Source organism: Cheilinus undulatus, linkage group 23 (assembly GCF_018320785.1).
Source record: "Cheilinus undulatus linkage group 23, ASM1832078v1, whole genome shotgun sequence".
Lineage (NCBI taxonomy): Eukaryota > Metazoa > Chordata > Actinopteri > Labriformes > Labridae > Cheilinus > Cheilinus undulatus.
In genome coordinates, this window is record NC_054887.1 from 9,801,496 (window position 1) to 9,826,418 (window position 24,923).

A 24,923-nucleotide genomic window follows, 5' to 3' on the forward strand; every position below is an offset into this window, starting at 1 on the left:
TGTACTTGTCCATTTCATCTGAGCAGTCACCTTTCTCCCTAATTTGCTTCCCAATGCACATCTAGATTGCTGGGTTGTTGGTTTTCCTGAGGTTTTTTTTTGTTCATTTTTGGTGTGTGTGTGTGTTTTACCCCACTTTTCATTAGTTATTTTTTAGGTAGCTTAGGGATATTGTAGGGCCCACTGTTTGCGTTGACCTTTTCCATCCTTGCTCTTGTTCTGTCTCACAAAAAGTTGACTTGTTATTGAGTAGTCTTTTGATTGAAAATTTTAAATAAAGCTTGGATGTTTTTGTTAAACCATTAAATCTGTGTAGCATCCTTTATATATTATATAGTGTCTTGTATTTTGATTCTGTTTTAAAAGAGGCTGTAACAAAACAAAGCAAATCATTATCATTATGAAGAAATCCTACACATTCAACATTCACTGTAAAAACAAGTTTTTAAAAAGTTTCTCCATCAAAGTTTCTAAGTCAAAACAGATGAAACAGAAAATATTTGCTCTTGAAGTTAGTTAAAGTGTGACTGACTGTTTTTGTACAGCTTGAACTGACCTAATGCTCTTTACTGCATGAAAACACATTGATTGTAAACCTGTAAATTGGAATATGATAAATTCCAAACTTTAAAGGACTTTTCTATCAAATGGAAAACAAGCTCTAAGGCAGCCAAGTTATTCTCTATGAAATTAAACAAGATGGAAAGGAAGTGGGAGTGTTTGATGTCCTTTCTGAAACAAACAGCACTGTAGAAAGAGAATATCTCATTAATTCCCTTCATGGTGCATTATTTTGATTATGAAAGGTTCCACAAAGGTGAAAATGCATTTTCTGTTTAGGTATTTTTAAGGCTTTTGGAAACTACCCCTATCATTTTATGGAAATAAATGTAAAAGAATACTTTAATCAAGGCGTTTTTTTTTTGTCCCTTTTGACGCTTGTTTTTTCTTGCAAAGCATCAGCCATATTTCTGCTGTGTTTTATGTCAGAAGTGTTCATCTTTGCTTCAGTTTTGCTGATCATGCCCATACAAAAATAAAATGGCTTATTGCATTTCCTACCTGGAGTTTTGAGAGCAGCAGATGCACCCTTGGTCCTCGGTGGTGTTATGCCCACCTGGGCTGTCATACCCCTTCTCCACGAGCCCGTTTGGGACATCTGGGCCAGCGCGGCGGCCTTCTGGCCTGCATCCTCATACTGGCCCTGGGCTTGAGAGGGGGAGGAGGAGGATGAGGTAGGCTTCCATCGAGACGGGCTGCTGTTGGGGTCCATGCTTGTGTCCAGCTCCTCCTCAACCTTTTTTAGATCCTCGGCTCCGGCCCAGCTGCTGCTCACCTCCTGGCCGGCATGCTTGGACCTGCTGCTTCTTTGTGACTGAAGATTGTTCAAAGATATCAAAGAAAGCACAATGTGAGAAAGAAATTGTACACGTAGTGTGGATAAAGCATGAATTCCAGATTTTGTGAAATAATTCAATACAACTCCAGTATGGCCCTTTAGAAGAATTATTTAAAGACATACAGCTACCACAGAGAGATATATGTGTCTGCACAAACAGAGCAGCAGGGTGTGTGTTTCTGTGTATGAAGTTGAAGCTATCTTTGGATACACTCGTGTCCAGATCTCCTCTTTTGGGACGCATACAAACACACCCACACAGCAGTGATAACCAGCCCACCTTGACAGATGGTTGGTCTCCCTAGCAACACCAGAGTCTCTCAAGAGCCGGGTCTGAAGGGCCCAAGATAATTGGCAGAAAAAAGCAAAAGCCTGTAAGAGAAGCTGAACAGTGGCCTTCAATCTGCAGAAAACTCCCTGAGCTGTGATTTAAGAGCTTTCATGATGTAATGAACTATTGATGTGTTGACAGCAATTCTTTTAAAGTCTTTGCAACTGTACTTGAGGAATGCTGTTCATAAATTGTTGGACTATTTGCGAAAGCAGTCTTGTAAAAAAAAAAAAAAAAAAAAAAAAAAAAAAAACTTGAACCTTTCGGCTTCATTGATTGTGAATGATTTAGCATTTCAGAAGTGCTTCTTTTTTAACCTCTCGTGGAACCTGTTACCAATTAATAGTTTCCTGTGGAAAGACCTAATGCAAATGCAGCATGTGTGTACATTTCCAAGAAATTTTAAAAATCAGTTTAGACATGAAGTAAGTAAGTTTAAACTGTATTCAGTTAAATTTAAGTTGTAAAGGATTTTCAAATTGTTGTATTCTTTTTGTCAGTGTCCCAACTTTTCAGAAATCAGGGTTTGCATAAAAACGAGTGCTGCACTACTTCTCTAGTGAGGTCTGAAACAATGACCTAGGTAGGAGACAGCTTCACAGTCACTTTTCTGTAACGTACAGTGTTAAACTGAAATATGCAGGAGTGCATGTACAAAATGACTCGCTGACGTCAAATGATAACCAATCAATGTAGCCGCATTTATGCTTTTCAGGAGTAAATGCTCGGAGGTTTTCCCTGTGTCAATAACCCAGTTAAGGTTAACGATTATGATAAGATATCTTCTCAAGAAACTTTTCTTCATTACTCCATAATTTCAACTGTCTTGCACAAAGGTTATTTTACTTCCTGGTCCCAGAATAAGAACGTGTTATGGATAGAAAAGTAAATGACAATAATTATGGGAACTGTATAAAAGTTAAATGTTGGATATCACAAGGTGGATTTCAAATTTGATTTGTCTAATGAGCCATCTTGGGTGTTTTAGTTATATTCCGAGCTTCATTTTGTAACTTGCATCTTGCATTAAATGTAATACTATGAAGGACTTTTTTAAAGAGCCTCTACAGATTGTAATAATAATAATAAAAACAAACAGTAATACAATAGACAGTACAAAAGATCAGAGGTGTAAGACACCAGTGCATCATCAATTTCTAACCAGTTACATTGGTGACAGTTATGCACGTTTTTTTGCAGATTGCAAGATAAAAACGTGACAACATAGTCCAAAAAATGCAGATCGTATTTGTTATTGTAGTATGCAAATAAAGCTTTCTTTGAAATGCTAGTAGTGCTTATATTAACAGACTCTATGCTATCATTACACTAGGCACAAGCTGCTTTCCATTTCCTGTAAAATCCTACAAAATATTAACAAGCATCAGCCCTGGCCCCAGCTCCAAACTCGTCTCCTTCAACCACTTCTCAGAAAACTTGCATTAACCTATCATTTACATGCACACATCACTACATCATAATGTTAGGACTCTAGCTAGATAGCAGGGCTTTAAAGATGCACTGATAGCTCAATGGGCCAGAACATATTTTGGCATCTTTTGCCCTTAACAGCATAAGCAAAGTTAAAATAAAGTTTCTGATCAGACAGCTTGTTCCCCAAGCCAATACAATCAGATGCAATTATGACAAGCTAATGTTGTCAGCCACATTGTAAGTTGTAAGTGGGAAAATGTTATTTCAGTCATGACAAAAAACTGATTGATAGTGCAACATTGCCATCCACAGAGTCTTGCAAACGTCATGAATTAAAAATCTGATCCAAACCTGAATTGAATTATCCAATGTATACTGTTTTAGGTCTTACCTGTGCTCCTTTGTTTTTGCGTGATGAGCTGACAGCTGAGTAGGCGGGTGTGTTCAGGTCATCAGTGCTGATGTTGTCCAACGTGTCACTGAGGCCACTGCTTACCGAGCTGCTGTCGTCCCAACTACAAGAAGAAAACAAAACATGGTTGTTACCCTGTTGCTCTTACGTTAAAAAGACAAGAGCAAAGTAGCAACTGCAGCGCTTAGTGGTTTATAAACAAGCACACTGCCTGTGCGCCATCTGCCATCATCATCATCGTTGTCTAATTAAAACTTTATTCAGCATGCCACTGAAGGATTAAAAGAAGAAGAACTGGAACGATGCGCATTTATAATTTTCTCAGTGTCCATCACCAGTGGATCATTTGTAATTGCCAAATAAGTCTTCCAAAACAGCTGTGCTCCTTTTTAGGACCCTACTGACTTGTGGGTATTTGAGTTCTTTTTAGAGAGAAAAAAAAAAGAGGCTTTGGCTCATTAATCGTTGAGCTTCTCATTAACTCTGTGTGTGAGGAGGAATAAAAGGATCTTCATTAGAGCAGTAATTATTTAGCTGCTGTTGGAAGCTGACGGACTCAGAAATAAAGAATCGAACAGTGATCATCTCCTCTCTCACACTGTTTAATTACAGCAGAATTACACCTCTGAAACTCCTGCAATATGTTTCTCTAATCTGTGAACCTGTTTCAGATATCAGATGCAATAAATCACTGTCAATAAAAATCTATTAGCTCTTCTCCTTCTTTAATTGGCCTCTCTGTGACACAAACACGCCACTTACAAAAAGGCAAACTGCAGCTGTGACAGCCGGCACACACATGTTCAGTAAAGATCTAATTTGATTCCACGCCAACATGTCACGAATCATCTATGTGTGTTTACCGGTTTGTTTCTCCGTGTGTGACACAGACCACACCCTCACTGCTGTTATTAATCTGATAAATGTACCCAAGGTTTAATTAAAATCCTGAAGGGAAATGAATGAGGAGTGTAAAGAGAGAAGATTAAAATCAATGCTGACAAATACCTTGATCTACAGAGTCATTCATACAGTGTAAAAATAAACATGCTAATGTTAAGACAATAAACTGGAAGACTGTGAGTAAATAAAACTAGAACTACGGCCTAGTGGTAATATGTCTCTGTGAAATTTCAAAATGCCAGACAATGAAAATACAGGGAAGAAGGGCTGAGGTGTTTTCTGTAGTACAAATGTTAAAAGAAGGGGTTGACCAATGCATTAAATCTTAGTGGAGATTGAACATACAGTATGTGCAAAGTTAAAGGAATTCCTTCAAGTGTTCTTGAGATAGCATGTTCAGAAGCAAGAGATAAGCACAAACCATAAAACCTTAACTTTTAACGGACAACCTCCAAAAAGTGATTCTATTAGTTCACTTGCAGACTGAATAAGATTGTCCTTCAGGATTTTTCTTTATCTTGCAGCATTCATTCTACCCTCTACCGTTACAAGCCTACAGGGTAGGAAGCCGAGAAGCATCCCCACAGGCATGATGCTGCCACCATGGTGCTTCACATCTTTGTTCTGATGGCCAAAAAGCATCATTTTGGTTTCATCCGACCAAAGAACTTTCTCCCATTTCACCATAGAGTCTCCCACATGCCTGTCAATGAACTCTAGTCCAGATTTAATCAGTTTTCTTCAACAGTCGCTTTCTCTTGACCACTCTCCCATAAAGCGTTGACTGGTGAAAAAATAAACAACAGTTGTTTCATGCAGAGTCTCTCCCATCTCAGCACCTGAAGCTTGTAAGTTCGTCAAAGTAGCCAGAAGTGTTTTGGTGGCCTCTCTCACTAGTCTCCTTCTTGCACAGTGACTCAGCTTGTGAGTACAAACTGATCTAGTCTGATGACATATTCCTTCCATTTCTTGCTGATGGATTAACTGAACTCTGGGATATGTTCAGTACCTTGGAACTTTTTTAAATCTAATCCCTGACTTTTACTTTTCAATAACCCTTTTCTTTGAGTTGCTTGGAGTGTTCCTTTGTCTTCATGGTGAAATGGCAGCCAGGAATACTGGTTCATTGGTGACTGGACCTTCTAGCCATAGACGTTGTTATACTACAATCACTTGAGACACATTCATCGTACTCAGGTGATCCCCAGTTCACCATTTTTGAAACTGCTAGCACCAATTGGCTGGACCCCTGTAGAATTAGGTCAGTCATTTTAAAATGAGTGATTACTGCAATCACTTATTTTACCTTACATATTTTGACATTACTTTGTAGAAATCTTTTTTCAATTTGACAATCAAGAGGTAGCAGACAAAAGTTGATAAAGGCTTTAACATGTCTCTTTTGAGCTTTCTTTCTTTGCTTATTCATCGTAGAAAAGCTGGAAAGGAAGACCCTCTCACAGCCAGTAGATTGACAGCTTGGCCTTATCAAAAGCAACAAAAAAGAGGAAGGAAAAATAATGGGACATTTGGTAAATTAACTTATTACATGCACTGATCCATCCTCATACTTCAGCATGTATTAACTCATTATTATAAAGTTTCCTCATTTTTTTGCCCTCCCATGACTCCATAAGGACTGGCATCAAAATCATGGAAAACAAAGAGTTTCCTCCAAACAGCCAACAATTTTCTTTACTGACATCCAAAACTTCTTTCATCCAACTTTCCACCCTAACTGGTCCAAATCACACCCTTTATTAGAAGTCATTCTTTAAAATAAAGATCTGAAGCAACTTCCTGAAGCTAATTGCTCTTTTTTGCAGCCAGTCAATTCAGGCTTAACATCTATAATTCATACCTGACATGGACGGAACCTGAAGGCGGGCTGAAAATGAGAGAATAATGACTCAGTTTTTGTCTGAAAGGATCACAAAGGAGGCATGGAGTGAAATGTGGGTGAGCTGGAGATGTGTGGACGTGGCTGTCTGCAGGAGATAATGGTGGAATTGATGTTTGTTCAGACAATCAATACAACCATAAGAGATGGTATCCTACGTTATTGCCTTATGCTATCTGTTAATTTAACGGAGTGTTAATAGTCATGAAAACAGATTAAAAACCTCTTAAATAAACTCAGTGTTGGGCAGCTTGTTTTATAGAAAATAAGAAGCTCTGTTGCTAGAGTTTAAGTGCAAAACTTAATAGATGTTCTGTCTCATTTGACGGCTGCAAATGTTTTGTGATAAATGCAGTGCAGACAACTTGCAACCCAGTTGTCCATTGGTGCAGTGCAAAATTCATTTGCTTTTATGACAGATAAGAAATGAGAAGCATTTATCTTTACAGCCACAACCCGACCAGGTCTGTGAATCAGAGCTGCATAAAACCATAAGGATGATGACTTGTTTGAGATGTATTAACTGTTTTTATATCACATTTTCCAAGTCTTTCTGTAGAAGTTCACAGTTAGTGAAGATATATGTATGTAAATATTGTTTACATACACAAATACTTTGCACATGAACCTACCGGTGGCCCACTGTGTTTTCTCTAGTGTGTTGGTCAGCATTCCTGAATGAAATAATAACTGATCGTAAGGCGGTTGCAGATTGCATCTAAACCATAAAAGAAAACATCAAGACAGGCATTATGATGAAATACATTATTGTGCATAGTTTTGCGGTATGTAGGGCACCAAGGATTCATCATGGGCCCCATTGTGCCACAACTTTGGGCTGATGAAGGGGAAGGCTGGGCAATGAAGGGGAAGCTCAACACATATTAACACACGTGTTAGGCCAAGGTCAAGGTCAAGGTTAAGCTTGACAGCATCTCTTCTCAGGGGCCAGCCATTCCTGCTGCCCGAGTGAGCACTGTGCCTCATATGCCTGATACGCTTGCCTCATATGTCGAGAATCTAGAGAAAAGATGGCTCGTCTATTTTTTTTCTGTGAGCCATGTGTGTCTCTCGGCAAAAATAGACACCAAATGACATTATTGAGGGCCATTTTATCTTTTTTTAGCAGATATGTATGTTTCCATTGATAGAATATATTTGCATTTTTTTTCATGATGACCCTGACGAAGGCCACAAGCCAAGACAAGTTAGTCAAGTTCTCTAAACTTAACAATGTCATGCGTTTTTGTTACATTTGTTAGAATTTGACACAAGGAAGATAAACACAGTATAGTTACACTTCAAATTTTTAGTGGAAGCTAAGTTTTGCATTTATGTGGACAAACCAAACTCAACTCATTTTTTAGTACGCTTTTATTCTGAAATTTTCCTGACTCAGTTATACAATGCATCAAGTATCTTGTAGGGATTTATCGAGTTAAATCTTGAAGAAATACAAGGGTGTAACAGGAAGATGCAGTGAAAATGCTGAACACACAAACCTGTTGATAAAGACGACGCAAGCCAAGGCGCACGCATCACAGCTGTCATGCAGCAAACACACAACCAGTCCTTAAACACCTATCTATCCATCCATTCATTATCCATAACACTTATCACATTCAGGTTTGCAGGGGCTGTTGCCAGTCCAAGCCTTCATTTGATAAGAGGTGGGTAGACCGTGGATTGCCTGACAATCATAGAGTACTTATGCTCATTTCTAGAACATATGAAAAATAAAACAGGCAGAAGATAACAAGCAAAGGTTTTCATGTTATTAAGCATCACAACTCGTTCCTAATGTTGCTGCTTTTAATCCCTAGTTCTCAGAGTAAATTTCCCTTCAAATCAAAGCCATTATCGGAAAAACGCCTCAGAGATGGATGTGTGAAGCGCAGAGTAGCTTGTCATATGAAAATAATGGCATCCTCACTCCCAGTCTGAGCTGTGCTTTACTGCAGTTCTTTGATAAAAAGGCTGCTGCAGAGTGCTTAGAGGAGCTCTGATATCAGACAGGAGCTGAACCAAGTGTTTGACTCCATGTGTTTCTGTTCACACAAAGCTTTAGCAAACAAAGCCTGTGAAAATCGAAGGCTTTGAAAACATGACTGCCTTGTTCGCTCTAATCATTTCCTCTCATCTGCACTTAAGCCTGTCTGCACTAATACCACGGCTTTGTTTTGAGTTGAGGGCGACACTGTCTGACAGCAAAAGACTAGCTTCAAGAAGACAACAGCAGAGTGAGGAATGAGTGCGAGCATCGAGGTGAGTCGTGCAGTTTGGTGCTGGGCGGAGTCTGCCGGTTTTGGTGTTGACACGGACCGTAAAGTCACCTTCACGATCTGATTTAAAGTTAGCTCTCTGCTCTGCTTTGCTTCTCTCGGAGGTGACGGGGGAGATGCAGAAGCACTCTGCAGCTTCCTCAGAGACCGGCCTTCAGTGCGTGACAGACAACCGGGGCAGACGGAGCCAAATTTAATGCTCACCACTAAATGAATCAGACTGAAGTGGATTGGCTGAGCTCCAAAGCTCAAGTTTTGTGCTTTGGAGATCAGCTCAGCTCTGACAGCCCTGTCTTTATGTATTGCTGTGTGTCTTTTGGGGCTATGAAGTGGTTAGCAATGTTGCCTCATAGCAAGAAGGTTTGACTTCCTGTTGGACACAGCCTTGCTGTGTGAAGTCTGCGTGCTCTCCCTGTGCATATGTGGGTGCTCTCTGGGTACTCTAGCTTTTTCCCACAGACCTGCTTGTTGGGTTAACTGCATAATTGCCCGTAGGAGTGAGTGTGAGCACCTATGTTTGCCTTGTGAGTGACTGGTCCAGGGTCTACCCTGCCTTGTGCCCCCTGGCAGCTGGGATCGGCTCTGGCGCCCTTGAATGGGACAATAGGTTTGGATAATGAATAGAATGAATGGATCAATGTGTTTCCTTAAAAAACTTTAACTGTGAGGGGTGGGCACCAGAATATTTGAGTTCTTGAGTACTTGATGGGGCCAGTAGTATTTAAACAATGTTTTATTGCTCGGGCACAGCGCATGTGATATAATAGTACAACTGATTTAGCCTTACATGTGTAACAGCACTTCCAGGGATGGGCAACTGGTGGCCCAACACCTAACTCAATGTGGCCCCCAAGTCAAATTGAGCACCAATTAGTTATAGGAAGAAAAGGACAAAATCTGCAATGGAAAAATAAACATTTCTATTTGCAACTAGAAACTATTCAAGTACTGGTTGCCATGGAAGTACCTGAGCCTGGGAATTAGAGTGAAATCCCATTCCTAGTAGCTATCATTCCTATTCTCATGCACATTTTTTAGAGAAAAAAAGACGTTTTTGAAATGTGACTCTTGCAAAAATATTTTTTGTCAATTTGGCTCCTGAGTAGGGTATAACTGAGAACTGCTGGTTTAAAATATTGTATCAGAGAGCATAAAAAGATGCGAGAGAGCAAGAGAGAGAGAGAGAGAGAGAGAGAGAGATGACGAGAGGAAATTATGTAGATCAAAGACACAGATGGTCTTTTACGATCACTGATAGCTCCTTATGCCTAATTGCACATCTGAAATATCATACCAGCTTCTTTTAAAGCCAGAAAATGATTTTCCAACCTCACTCTTCATTTCTTCCAAACTGAGATAAATCTAATGTGGCACAAGTTTAGAGCTGTACTTGGCAAATATAAAAAAGGGTAGACTGAAGGAAGAGAGTTAAGGGGTCGATCATTGTGAAAAAGCAGAAGCAGATGGCTGTGGAAATGCTCACTGACTTCCAATTCTTATCCAAACCTTAAGGGATAATCGTGTGCTTCCCTCCGCTGAAACATTTTGCTGTTTCCTTCCAGGGTGGTATCACTCTCAGACTGAACTGAAAAAGCATGCACTGTGGGTAATGTGATTAAAACTTGTTTTTTTTAATTATTCTTGCATAATAACCACAAAATGAGCTGCAGTGAACAGCTTTTGGAGTGTTAATCATAATTAAAGACGCCCTTTAGCTTTTGCATTCACTGAATGTGAAGTATTAAGCAAATTCATGTTAATTTACAAACAAAGTTGGTGTAATGGAGCAAAAGAAAATAAAAACCTACCAGCTAAATGGAAATGTAAACAATATTAGACAGTAGAAAAACTAAAGTGAAGAAAGTGGGATTACATTAATCTCGTACTTGCAGATTATACTTTAACATTTGTTACAAAGCTACAGGGCTAAAGAAACATGTTGTAATAGTCTGGATTTTAGTTTCATCACTGGTTTTCTGCAGTGTTTCCTACTCATAGACCATATTGGTCATTTTAGTCTCATCAGACCAAAGAACTTTCTCCCATTTGACCTTGGAGTCTCCCAAATGCCTTTTGTGGAACTCTAGTCCAGATTTAATGACATATGTACCATATTCCTTCTATTTCCTGATGATGGATTTATCTGAACTCCGTAGGATGTTCAGTGCCTTGGAACTTTTTTTGTATCTAATCCCTGACTTTTACTTTTAAGTAACGTTTTCTCTGAGTTGCTTGGAGTGTTCCTTTGTCTTCATGGTGTAATGGCAACCAGGAAAACTGGTTAACCAGTGAGCGGACCTTCTAGACACGTGTCTTTATACCACAATAACTGAGACACATTCACTGCAATCATGTGATCCCCATTTCACTTATTGTGAGACTACTAGCAGTTGGCTGGACCTCTTTTGAATTAGTTCAGTCACTTTAAAGGGGGTAAATACTTATGCAACCACTTATTTCACATTACATTTATTTATTTCATTGACATTACTTTACAGAAATCTGATTTTTGACCTTAAAGAGTTTTTTTGTCCAAAAATCCAAGTTATGCTGACCATTACTGATTTATAAATTCAATATAAGGCTAAAACATCTGAGGGTTGACTACTTTTTGAGACTTTGTAGTATTTATGAAACCAGGAAAATAAAGTTTTTATTGATCAATGTCCCAATAAATGATGCAAAACTGAGAAATGCAGTTTTGTTCAGCAGCTGTTCCAGTGAGTGATTAGAAAAGGGTAAGCGTGTTTTGTCAGTATGAATCAGAAGCTGGGGAGTGCTGAAGAGGAGCATCAGCGTTTTGTAGATCTGTCCCGGGACAAAAGCTTCATAGAGTAAAAGAAAACAAACACAAGGCGCACCTTCTCATGAGAGACCACCTGACTGTGACTGAGCTGAATATTTCATCTGGGCCGACTCCACGGATCAGCTCTGACTGCTCTGACAGAACAGAACAGCGACTACTTAAGCTCCTCCCCTTCAGACCTGCACGTTCCCACATGCACGTCACCACATCTCCTGCAGGGTGGGGGCGAATCCTCAGAAATGGCACAGCCGAACTCAATAACCCTTCAGCGAGGGCAAGCGAGCCGGACTTTTTTTTTTTGTGTCGTAACTTCCTAAATTAACAATGAGCAACAATGTACAGAGCAGAGCAGCTGAGAGGAGACTGCTGTGGAGGATGCTGGCTCCTCTCCCATGTTTCATAAGACAGGCAGTGAAATGGGCAGATGGCACAGAGTAAGCCATAGTCTCCCCTTTAAAATCCGCCTAAAAACACACTGGATGTCTCTTGTGATGGTTCTGTTTATTAAATGAACACAACTGTGCTGCTTTACCATATATTGACCTACATAGACAGCAGTTTTATTCAGATGTGGAGGTATGGACCTGTATGATAACAGCTGCTATAAAAAGGCATGACCTGCTTTTCATAAACCTGGACCTGTTGGGAAAATCTCAGCCAGCAAAAATCTATAAGAATGACTTTCCTCTTTCTTAGCAGATGCTGCCAATGTGCCTTAAGCAAGGCTCTCAACTCAAAAAACCTGCTGCTCACGAGCTACAGGTTTAGAAAAGACATGACTTCACAGCAGGAAAAGAGTGGCTTAAAGCCAATGGAAGTGGATGTCTACCTTTCCAAATGTGTTTAGTTCTATATCAAAGCCTTGATTTTCTCCTGCTGCTCCCATGCTATGGATGCACTGCTGTGCCTCCACTCAACCATGCAAACATTACCTCATGCAGTATTCAATACACTCAGTTGTGTTCTTCCACCGGCCCAGAGGAGAAAACGCTATAAGCAGCATGAACAAAGGATAACCACGGTGATTACAGAGTATCATGGTGATAAATGAGATTGTGATGAGGGGACTGCTAATATTTAGGGGGGAATTAAACGAAAGTGGGATGTCTAAGAGTGATAAAGTGCTACAACCTCAGAGGACTTCTTACATAACACAACGGAGAAAAAAACCCTCACATGCTCAGGCATTTGAAGACACACGGATCAGCTTGGATGCATGGATTGTCATATTGTCTTTCTGATCATAATCCAACTTGTATGTGTTTTTCTTTTAAATTTTTCAAACGTGTTTTGGAAATAAGGATTAATAAGCTTTATGTAAATTGTTTTACCTAATGGCTACACACCATCAAATTCAGGTTAAAAAGTAGATAATGCCATTAAAATCCTATGAATAAATGGAACATAAATGGGCAACAAGATCAGTTTGAAGCAACATAATGTAGGAATTTTGCATTTGCATTTATTTAAATGCAGTAAAGACCTTGTGAGAAGAAAAACTACCATTTTGATGGGCAAGTTTCAGTGGCATTGATGGATTTTGAGAAAATCTGACTCTATAATGTCATCCTGTTGGTTTTAAATTGTTTACATGTGCATTGAAAACCTATCTAACAACAACATAACCAGCTTTGTGTAAGACTGATTTTACAATCACTAGTCTCTCAGCCCATATTATTATAATAAACAATACCAAGACTTGGGCTTACTGGATGATGTTTGAACTAGTGTCGTAAAGCTATGCACACTCTCTATGGGAGAACCTGCTGCCTGAGTTGCACAGTGCTGAAAGCAGCTGACCAGGTCACTCCGTGGAGAAGGGAGAGAAGCCATTATCTTTGTTAAATTGTTGATCTGTTAGATTGACTCTGATTGCTATTTTAAGGTGGAAAAGCTACTGATTTCCAATTCCTTTTTCATTTTCCCTCTTCTTTGACCATCTGTTTAATTGACATTTGTCATTATAACTCATTCTCTGCTGGAAGATCACTATGAAATGACAGCATTCCTAATGTGGTTTAACTAACAGGATTTAAAAAAACAATGTTGGCATGTACTCTAAGATAAGGCACCATTACTTTACTCCAAAAGCAATTCTTGTAGGGGCAAAAACTGGGGACAGTTAACACTTGCACACTGTGATACTCATTGTCTCTCTAAATGTACTGCTTTGAGATTGAAGAATATAACTGAAGAAATTAGACATAATGATCAAACAGGTTTCATAAAAGGTCTCTTAATTAGTAACACCATTGTTTTCTCAATATCTGGATGCATTGTATATTGAAGACTTATTTTTGCACCCTACTGTGAGCTGCTGTGATTACCAAATTTCCCCCAGTGGGTGGTCAGTAAAGGTTTATGTAATCTTATAAGGCCTCCTCAATACTTTAGACCAGTGGTTCTCAACTGGTCTAGCTTTTGGATACACCACAACTTCCATAGTGAGACATTGTGACCAAAATTTCTAATCAGAAGGTTTTATTTAATAAAAAGGTGGTGCTGTTTGAACCCCAGATAGAAATTCAATAAAACAGGTTGAAGAAAATAAGACAAATATCTAAATATTGAAGATTTATGGGAAGTATCATTTCTGCGGAAATCCCTCACAAAAAACTTCCAGGAGGATTCCTCAAAATTCCCAAATTATATTACTGGACAAGACTGATGAAAGTTTCTGATAAAATTCCTGTTAATTATGGGTAAAAGACCTTATTTCCCTGTGAATTTTTTTGTAGATATACATGGAAATTTGCAGAGAAGAGTACAAAAAGTCTCCGTGAAGAAAACCCGCCAAAATTTTGGGCTAATTCGTAAACTTTCTTGGGAACATAATCTCAAGTTTTATTGAAAAAAAACAGAGAAAATCTACAAATTCACAATGATAACTTAAAGCACTAAAAATACTTTCTTGTTTCAGGCATTTCCTCTTTTTAAAGTTTAGCAAAACATCATTGTGTTCATCATTTGGGTGGGAGATAAACATTTTCTAATCATTGGCATTTTGAAGCTCTTTGACAGGCATATAACTTCTTTCCACTTTGACTGGTTTCTTGCAGTGTAGAAACAGAGAGAACTTCCAAAAGCAACTACAAAAAGCATGTGAGTTTTCATTTAACACATAAAAGCATCTAAGAAGGGAGGTAAAGACTTAAAATTCTTATTTTTGTCCTGTTTGTCTTTTTGGGATGCTTACTTCAAATACAATAGGAAACCACAAAACTGACACCAAACAAAACTGAGAGTGAAAAAAAAACACAAGAGCACAACAAAGACATCTTTTCCCAACACTATGACAACTATCTGTCAAACTCTGAAAAGCTTTCAACAGTATTTTTTCTCTTTTCTTCTCCCACACAAACGACACACATATAGAGCAGAGCTCTGCAATGTTAATGCAAAGCACTCATCCTCATTTACTCGTGAAAAAAATCTGTTAATGCCACAGAGCTTAAGCAATAACACCAAGACATCTTCACTAATGTTGTCTTCTTTGCTCTTTTATGGTTAAAGCTGAATTTTTCCTCAACTCTGATGGAAAGCTCAAAGAGCCGGCCAATCAGAACAAACTATCTGACTTTAGTCACACATAAACAAACAGCACAAAGAAGCATTAATCAGCTGCGAGAGAAGTTTCCAGATATGATGCCAACTCACCTCCAGTAGGATGGACGCCGCCTGTCGTCTTGTCACACAAGTGTTTTGCTTTGGTTTGTTTCCCTACCGTGCCTCTACCACAGGAGGTGACACCTAACGGAGCTACAGAAGCTGTGAAGACGACTGGGAGTCCAGAGAGGAAATGAGACAAAGAAAGAAAGGACTACCTCACTCTTCCACTTTCACCCCCTGCTGCTGATGCTGATGGTGGTGGTGTTACTGGCTCCCCCCTCCTCTCCCTCTTCACCCCCCCCCTCCCCTCCTCTTCAGGACGGGCCTGTCATCCCTTGGAGAGGCAATCAGACGTGCCGTCAGCAGCGGGCTATCGAGGGTTAATTAAAGGAGGATGACAATGCGGAATGGAGCCAAATCGACGGAGGGAGCTGGACGCGTGCCGACCGTTCCTCGTCTTTGCAGAACGCCTCTGACTGGAAGTGATCTCATGCATAATACGTGAGACTCTCAGAGAAGTCTGCCTCGTGTTGGGCAATATTCATGAGCGTAAAAGACTCAAAGAGACTTCATGGTAGGCATTTTAACAACAAAATAGGACAAACATTTTATTATGTATGTCACACAGAGCAGATCAGTATCACGTCTTTACTTGCTGACGTCTGGTGTCACGGGACGGTTAAAGCCACACAGATATAAAAAAATCCCGCCCAAGAAATGAGAAACAGCATAACCTTCTTTTGGATTCACTGCTCAGACTAGACACCTATTTTTTTCACACAGAAACTTTTTGCCTCTGATGTTGCAAAAGTAATTATCTTTCCCAGAGAAGTACTAAAATGAGGTGGACACAGGTTGAATGAGGACTGTGAAATGAGGCGGTGATAGAGAAAAGCAAAGCAGGCGTTTGTTTACTTTAAAATGTCACACCAACAGAAACCTTCTTTGCATGTTGACCAAAAAAAAAATGTAATCAGAATTGCGACCGGCTGTGGAATCTAATTCAGCTCGGCACAACTCAATTAAAGAAAGGAACTGAGTGACCTTGGAGGGACAGGATGTGAACGCGTTTGTTTCCAGGCAGTGACCGACAGCAGGACGTTCAGGCTTCCTACTGCAATGCAGTCAAAAATGACAACAAAATCTTAAGCTGTGCGGCAGCAAGGGGTTTCCGACAAGCTAATGCGAGCCAGCTGGGGGTTGTCCAAGTCTATGGCAAACTGCTGGAAATGTGTAAACAAATAGACCACAAACAGGCCTTAAAAGTGTTCATAACATAAAGCTGGCCCAATGGTACACCCATTCCTGCTGTGACCTGCATGAAGATGTGGGGACAAGGAATTACACTGCACATACTCCTCAAACAACTACAGAACAAAGAATGCTATATAAAGTCTTCAAATACCCTGAATGCAGAGCTAAAACAATTAATACAAACATTACTATAAGATACGGTGCGGTGCAACATGATACAATTGAGTTATATATGATACGATACAATATGGTACGATACAGTACGGTATGGTAAGATATGATGTAATTCAGTGCTTTACAGCAATGCAATACAATACCACATTATACAACAGGAATATGACCAACACTGCCCAATATGTTATAGTACTATGCAATGTTTTAATAGATGATACGATACATTACAGTAAAATTTGATGTGTTGTAATGCAATATGACATGATACAAGATGATATGAAACATTTGTTGACATGTGAAGTGATGCGATACAGTGCAAAAGTCAGATATGATGCAATATGATATAACACAGTCTGATTTATTTTTTTATGTTTTGCCATCCAATGCAAAAACAATTTGAGTTGTTCTGGTCCATCACCAGTAAAGAAATATGTCTGACACGGCTTAAAGTGTGGGCATTAGTTTTGTTTGACTTTATCTTCTGCTTCATTAAGCCATGCTAAATGTTAGGGAAATCAATTATCCTTAATTGCTTGAAAAAGGCTGCGTGCATGAGCTACTGTTTATAGCACAGCATAGAAGAACCAAACTAAGAGGACCAAAAAAGTACTCACTGCAGCAGCAAAGTTTGGAGGCAGCATGACATTCATTATTCTCAGTATGTATTTGTTAACCTCGACCCCAGACCTGTGTTGTTGTTGTGTACAACCAGAAGCTAAATATCTTTTGAAGTATAACTCGTATGCTCTTACTGTTTTCCTCTTAAAGCTAGCCAATGCGCTGTTCAACTGACACTATCCATACCTGTGCTGACCTTACAGAAGCATTTCTAGTGAACCTGGAACTCAGGCAACTTTCTGGGGACTTTAAAGATGAAATCCACGGCAGTAGATCCAATATTGAATGTCTTTTTATCCATTAAAGTGACAGCTGACTTCTTCTCCGTTGGCACTGTGAATGTCTACCTTGCACACACTGCCATCTTGTGGAGATCCTTGAAAAACTTTTCAATTCTCCCAGCCTGCTGAAAAATCTACGGGTTGCTCCAGAGCCATATTTGACCAATGAGTGGTACTGAGCATCAGGAAATTTTGGTACCATACCATTTTGAATAAAAAGTACAAAAAAAATTCAGTATACTGCACAACTCTACTATGTAGTAAGAAAGACCTCTCTGTCTCCATGGAGCAATTAGACTTTTACTTGAACAATTTTCTAAAGTTCATTGATGAAATTGATTTTGAACATTTTTTTAAAACTGGAACATTTTTCAACGCATTTTTCATGTCATGACAAAAGGACATATTTTATGTAAAACTCTTTAAGTTTGAATCTCACTATCCCAGATCTCAGAGTGTGCCAGGGATCAGTGAGAAGGAACTGTGTCGCTTCACCTCTGCATGTCTGTCCTGAAACAGCAGCATTTACATATTCCTTTCACTCTGTGTGGTTGAGATCTGCTGAACATAAAAAGAAACCAACAATCAGAGGTTCACTTTGGGTTCATAAATGTGCGGCTGCCTTAATTACATCACAACCCTCGTCATTTTAACAGGATTACATTGTCATAATCCACAACAGAGTCAGGCTCCATGGCTGTAAAGTGAATTAGCGGTGATAGGAGCTTTGTCGATTCTTATCTTCACAAACTCATTACGCCTGTCACATGATGAATGGGGTCGTATCCTTGGAAATTTTCAACCAAATGAATTGATGTGGCAGCAGCAGACGTCTCCGTTCTCTATTTATCCTCAAATCTATCCTATATTAACACTGTACCCACTCAGTCTTAAAGGCATCACCTTATCCATCAGCAGTCTGCAGATAAATCTTTCATGACTTCTATCACCTACGGCCACATTATGCTCCTGCAATACCAAACTGCACATAAAAGACTTGAATTCCTTCCTGAGGCATCTCTGCTGGGCGAAAATACTCAAAAAATGTGGCAAGTATGATTTTAAATGCTCCATTTTTTTTTCAAGGTTATGAATAGAATGAGAACAAGCTGCATTATGTCTCACATTAAAAGAAAAAGTATCCACAATGAGACACCCTAAAAATGACAAATGTAATGCTTTAATATCATAACTGCATTTTTTTATCTTCTCACAACTTGTTGCAAACTGCAAAACAAAATCCCTCATCTCAAAATAAAAAAAACGCACAGACAATCCAATCTGTTAAATAAAATCCTTTAATCCAAGTTAACTCTCAGAGGGCACAAGCTCTGCATCACGAGTCCAATAAGCTGCAGCTTTTCCCTCTGCAAACAACCATCTCTTTAACTGAACAAACTTATTCGATTAAAAGTTTTAAATCACCAGAATGTTACGGCTCGAGATATATAGGAACCATTGCAGTTAATGGAGGGAATCGCTCTCTTAGTAATACACCACTACATCACAGCACAGTTAAGATCCACCGGCCACTGCCTTCTTCTCTTCTAAGATTAGAAAACATTACTTTCACTGTTTCCCACAAATGGATTATATTCAGGTGGGTTGGCTGCTCACAGAAGCTGAAGGCAAAATTGCTGGACTTTTTTGTGATGATGACATGATTGCCATTGTGAGAACGTGAAGAACAGAGAGAGAGAGAGAGAGAGAGAGAGAGAGAGAAAGAGGACCGCGGGTAGTTCCCTTTTAATAAATTCTTAGGTGGAGTTATGATGTCTTTTGAAAACAGAAGCATCTTATGCCGTTTTTGTTTTTTAATGTCACATTTTAGGCAAAATACACAAACATTTCAACAGCCTGTTCAAGCATTAAAGTACAACATGGGTGTGATGGATTTGTATTCTTTCGAAACATCACAGTTTGGTGCATGCAGTCACACAATTAACACATCTTAATGAAGAAAAAGGCAAATGATAACAGCCCCTACATGGTAGCTACACCCCAACCCAGGTGAAAGAAATGACTTGCTTGCTAATGGCTGGTAAACAGAAAATGAAGAAGACACAACACAAAAAAGAAAAGCTAGCATGCCATAGAAACCTGCTAGCTTACACTTATCAACCTAAAAGCTTCCTCTTTTTACACAAAATGAAGGGAAAAAAACCTCAAAAATAAATAAATAAAAATGGCCACTGTACGACTTGGTCAATGGGTGTACAATTACTCTGACACTCCTGCATTCTTCATGCATGGCCTCTGCATCACATGCATTATGCACCAGAGAGAGTGTAAATGTCCTATTACACCCTCTTATGTCACCTTGGTGTCACTTTTAGGTGACTCATCATTATGCAATCAGTGTTTCCCATAAATCACACACAGTCACACCTTAGACCTCTGAATGTCCAGGTCTACTTGCATGAATGGAGGCTATAAATCATACAAACTTCAAGCAATGATCAAAGATGTAGAAAAGGACAAGCAACATGGAGACAGACAAGCGCCTGGTGTTCCTTTATGGGCATAGGATTCATTTTCCTCTTGGCACAAAAGAGAGTTAACCCTTCATGGACATGGAGGTTGCTGTAACCCAGGTGCATTGATCTATAACTCGACCATATGGGACCTGCTGTTGATCCAAAGGGGAAGAAAACTCTGTTTGACCTCATCATAACCCGCTCAGTGTTGTCACCCCCAGTTCAAACCTGATGAGTCCAGGTGGATAGTTCACCTACGACACCTGGGCTTCTCTAACTCTCTGTCTGCTGCTTCAGTCAAGATTAGCTGTGCATTTAATCTTCCTGCATCTTTAATCAAGCTGAATCTCCTCTATATTTCAGTATCTCATGAATCATAATTCATCAATGGCTGCTCGTGGTTCCTCATGAAGAATTCACAACATGAATCATTAGTCTTCTCTACAGTGTTTTGAAATTTCACCACTCTACTATTAATATGGGCATGTACATGGTGAAAACTCAAAGAATTTAAGCTTAAGCTGTTTAACAATGTTGTTAAAAGGCAAATTTGTGAGCATTAATACTGCAGTTAAAAGTGACCTAAATCTGATTAATTTCCAACTGAAACATCACACTGAGTATTCAAACCCTCTGCAACAACACTCAAAAGTTAGCTCAGGTTCCGCTCATTTTTCTTGATTGTATATCAGAGCATTGTTGCAAAGCCCAGATCTGGGGAAGGCTACAAAAAAATTCTGCAGCACTGAAGGTTCCCAAGAATAAGGTGAGCTCCATATTTCTCAAATTGAATAAGTTTGGTCCAACCAGGACTCTTCCAAGAGCTTGTTGCCCAGCGAAAGCAATCAGGGAGAAGGGCCTTTGTAAGAGAGGTGACCAAGAACTCACGGTCACTGACTGAGCTTCAGAGATCCTGTGTGGAGATGGGACAAAGTTCTAGAAGGACAACAATCACTGCAGCCCTCTACCTATCAGGGATGCATGGCAGGGTGGCAAAGCCTGCTTGGAATGTGCAAAAAAAAAAAAAAACCCAAAAAACAAAACAAAAAAAACCTTAAGGACTCTCAGACAGTGAGAAACAAGATTTTCTGGTCTGATGAACCCAACATTGAACTGTTTGACCAAGTTCTAAATGTTATGTTGTGAACGAAACCAGTCACCACTCGTCACATGCACAATACCATCCCAACAGTGCAGCACGGTGGTGGCAGCATCATGCCTTGGGGGTGTTTTTCAGCAGTAGGTAGTGTTGTACTGAAGACTGCACTATTTGAGACAAAGACTTGCCCAAGACCAAGACAAGACCTAGACCATAAAAATCAATCTTAGAAAAACATGACAAGGTTGAACAGTTAAAGAGCATTCTTTTTTTGATTTAGTCTTCTTTTTAATAAATCTGATGGATTAAAACAAGGTGTCTGCAACTCTTTCAAAGCACAACATGCAAAAATCTCAGATCTTAAATATGTTCAACTAACTTCTTGTAAAAAATAAATCCTTGCATGTATTTAAAAGGCACTGACAAGTCTGGAATATATCTGAAAATCAGATGTTTATCTAGATTCATCAGGTGAATAAGGCCAAAAGTAAGTATTCAGAGGTATTTCTGACTAGAAATAAGATGGACTGACTGAGTTTTTGCAGGTATAGCTATTTGTTGTTTTAGCAAGTGCTTCTCCTTATTATCACATGAATGAAGTCAAAGAATAGCTGATCAGATCTGGTCTCGACCAGTCTTGATAGAAAATCCCAAGTCCGGCCAGTCCGAGATCGAGACAAGACCGAGTAAAAATGCTTTCGAGTCCAAGACAAGAGCAAGATATTCAAAATGTGGTCTTGAGACCGGTCGCAAGACCAAGACTGTTCTCGAGTACTGCAACACAAGCAGTAGGAACTGGGAGACTGGTCAGGGTTGAGCGGATACAGCCATCTCAGGAGAGCCCTGAAAATGATTGTCCAGCGATTGTCTCCATCCAACTTGACTGAGCTGTAATTGCTGCCAAAGGTGCTGAGATCATTCAGAGTTCAGGCAGCTTACATTTTATGATAAATTTCATGTAGACGTCAGACTACAATCAATGCATCCATGCACTGTTTAGCTCCAGAGCCCACATCAGACACCACTTGAACAATTTACACCATAAGCAAATAGTGAGGGGAGATCCATTTTTAAACTATAAATGATCTTCTATGGTGAATTTACAGTATATAGATTAAAACTGCATGACTTGGGTTGTGATTTGCTGATTCCAGCAAAAAGTCTGAAGGTGCAATTTGAGAATAGAATGGGAGCTTTTAATGTAAGGATGGCAGAAAAACAAAGTAAATTTAAGAGACTGTGTAAAAGTATTGCCAAAAACGCTGCATTCATAAGGCTTAATAAAGACCAAATTTGGCGACTGCTCCTCCAAGTGAGTAAAACAGGGTTGCTAGACATTTAAGGAGTGATGGGAGAAAAAATAAGGAATAAATTTGACTGATTTGACTGAAAACATGCCCAGTATGTTGTACTCAAAGTCACATTGAGAAAAATGAAGTAGGACAGGATGTCTTTTCATTTCATCACTGCCCGTTAATATCTGTTTGACTTCACTTATTAATTCAGCGAGTACAGTAATTAATGAGGATATCAAGCTCCTCCTGGGGGGAATAAGGGGAATATTCAGATTCATGATAAATACAGAGCAGCAGCATTCATGGAGGACACTCTTGAATCAAAGAATAGGAAAAAGGGGGAAACTTAGGAAAGGAAAACCTTTCCTTTGAGCTCCACTGAATGAAACGATGGATAAGCAGTGTGTTTGTGTGGGCTTTCCTTTTTTTTCACAGGAAATAAATTTGCATGCAAGCACCTGCACAAGTGCGGACGTACATTTGCATGATCACAAGAGCCAGACGCAGCTGGGTACTCAAAAAGGCGATAAAACTTCTGCCAATTACCATCAGAGTTTGCTAAGTTTAGTCAGAATGTGTGCACGCTCTTCATTAGGCTGAAAGATGCAGGAAAGACAAAAAGAGGCAGAAGCAGACAGACAGGTGCCAGAAATCTTCAAAAAAGCTAGAAAGCAGAAACGTCGAGACGCGGCAATTTCAGGTGCAACGTGAGAGAGGATATTTTCTTCCTAAGCAGTGCTGCTGGCAGAGATGAACTACACAGGAACTTATATAACGACTGTCATTGATGGCAAAAACCTTCTCCTCCAAATCTCCTTGCTGCTTACGGCAGCACTGACGAGCCGTACAGCTCCACCACGACTGTCACCACTCTGCAGAGTGACAGCCAGGATCCTGCTCCCCAGCAACACACATGGACAAATCTGCACAGACACAGAATGTAGTCCAAGCTCTCTTTTAGTCAACTTAACACACATTCAAACACACAAACTTGTCTTCAATCCCCCAAAGCTTCAAATAACAAAACGCAGAGCCAGCTGCCATGGTCCGGACCTCAAACAAGAGGGCGAGTTAGGAAGAGAGAGAGTGCACATACACATACACAGGCTAGACACCAGGATGCTAAAAGCGAGGCCCTGTAACTTATTCATGTCTCCGCTGAGAACGGGAAGGCTGTCGGTGTCAAAACATTCTCCTTGGGCGTCTTTTCTTGACAGTAAAGCCACGAGCATGCGCTCATCTATGTTGCATGACAGGAGGGTATTTTTAGATGCGTTTTTTAGCCAAGGCTGAATTCACCATTGTTTTTAAAAAGGACTGATCAGAGGCGAGATCTGAGCTTTTGTTTTTCAGCTGCTCAGGAGCAGATGGTCATTTTCAGGAAAGTTTCCTGCTCTATTTAAAGCCCAAGATATTTACTGGTCTGCCAATATTATCAGGCTGAAATACTCATCACGAATAAAGCCATGACATGTCTATCACAGCTTTATTTGATTAGCATATGTTTACCTGTATGTGCCAATATTAAAACTTATACTACAGAATATATGCAGAAAAATGCTTTAAGGGAATTAAAGTGGTGCCATTATGTAGTTTAACCATTAACCAACCCCATAGTTAAGAAAACCATAGATTCTGCCTGGGCTGCTAATGTCGATAAGAGTGATTAATCTATTTCAGGGTTTACATCAAAAGAATGACTGAAGAAAACAAGCAGACTGGCTACTCAGCTCCATTCACCTACACTGGAGAAAAGCTGTTAAAAGTGGCCTTCTGTTTGTGGTTTGAGCTACTTGCAATGCATTAACTAGGAAGGCCACTTTTAACAGCTTTTCTCCCTCATTATATGAAATTCATCTATGAAATAAAAACAGTGCCTTACTATTTAGTAATTACACCATATGGAGTGCTGTTTTCATTTAACGGAGTCCTTCTGAAGCCAGCATATGTCACATCTATGACGGCAGCTTTGTCTTGGTGGATGCCATGACAAGACAAGGCCTACTACAGCTTAAATATTAAAGGTTTCTCTGGCTTTAAAGACTTTTGGGAGTATCTGAGATAATAATAGTGAAAGTGGTATTTCATCCAGAAGCTGAGGCCTCCTGACTGTTTTACACCTTAAACAAAAGATGGTGCCAAATGTATTTTTCTGTGCCCTTAAAACTGCCTCAAACATAGCTGTTCCTACGGCAGCCGAGATGGACAAAAAAGCTGTTCTTATGGGGAAACACTCCAGCCATCTGCCGTGGCCAGCAGCAGTAATAGAGCAGTGGCCAACAGTGCTGTGGGCATTTGACACCCTGGCATGTTTTGGACTTAAGTGCTCAACTAAAATTGAGACAACGTAAGAGTAGTAATTCTAATTCATGTAGACGCTTCAGTGCAAAACTGTTCCTGTTGTACTCACAAATGAAAATGCAGATTTTCAGACAAATATGCTTTCTCTTATATAGGATTACACTGACTAGGAAAAGGTGTAATTTGAATCAAAAAGGCTGTTGTATCAGGCTATTCTAAAGGCTATTTCAAATGTAAAGAAATATATTGCATTCACATGAGAAAATACAAATCTGTTTTGCACACAGACTGTACCCAACGTGGATGTAGTGTTAGTTATGCCACCCACTGGTTCCTGAAGAGGCATTA

General features: G+C 39.6%; 1 protein-coding gene across 5 annotated transcripts in view; it reads right to left on the reverse strand.

Moving 5' to 3' along the window:
- nav3 (neuron navigator 3) overlaps positions 1 to 24,923 on the reverse strand; it is a 340,033-nt gene that overhangs the window by 59,984 nt on the left and 255,126 nt on the right. For all 5 annotated transcript variants that reach the window (XM_041780603.1, XM_041780602.1, XM_041780601.1 and 2 more), the window contains 2 exons: positions 3,556 to 3,679; positions 1,063 to 1,375 (listed from right to left, as the gene is read on the reverse strand). In XM_041780603.1, the coding sequence (XP_041636537.1) occupies positions 1,063 to 1,375; positions 3,556 to 3,679 (437 nt within the window). The remainder of the gene's footprint in view (positions 1 to 1,062; positions 1,376 to 3,555; positions 3,680 to 24,923) is intronic.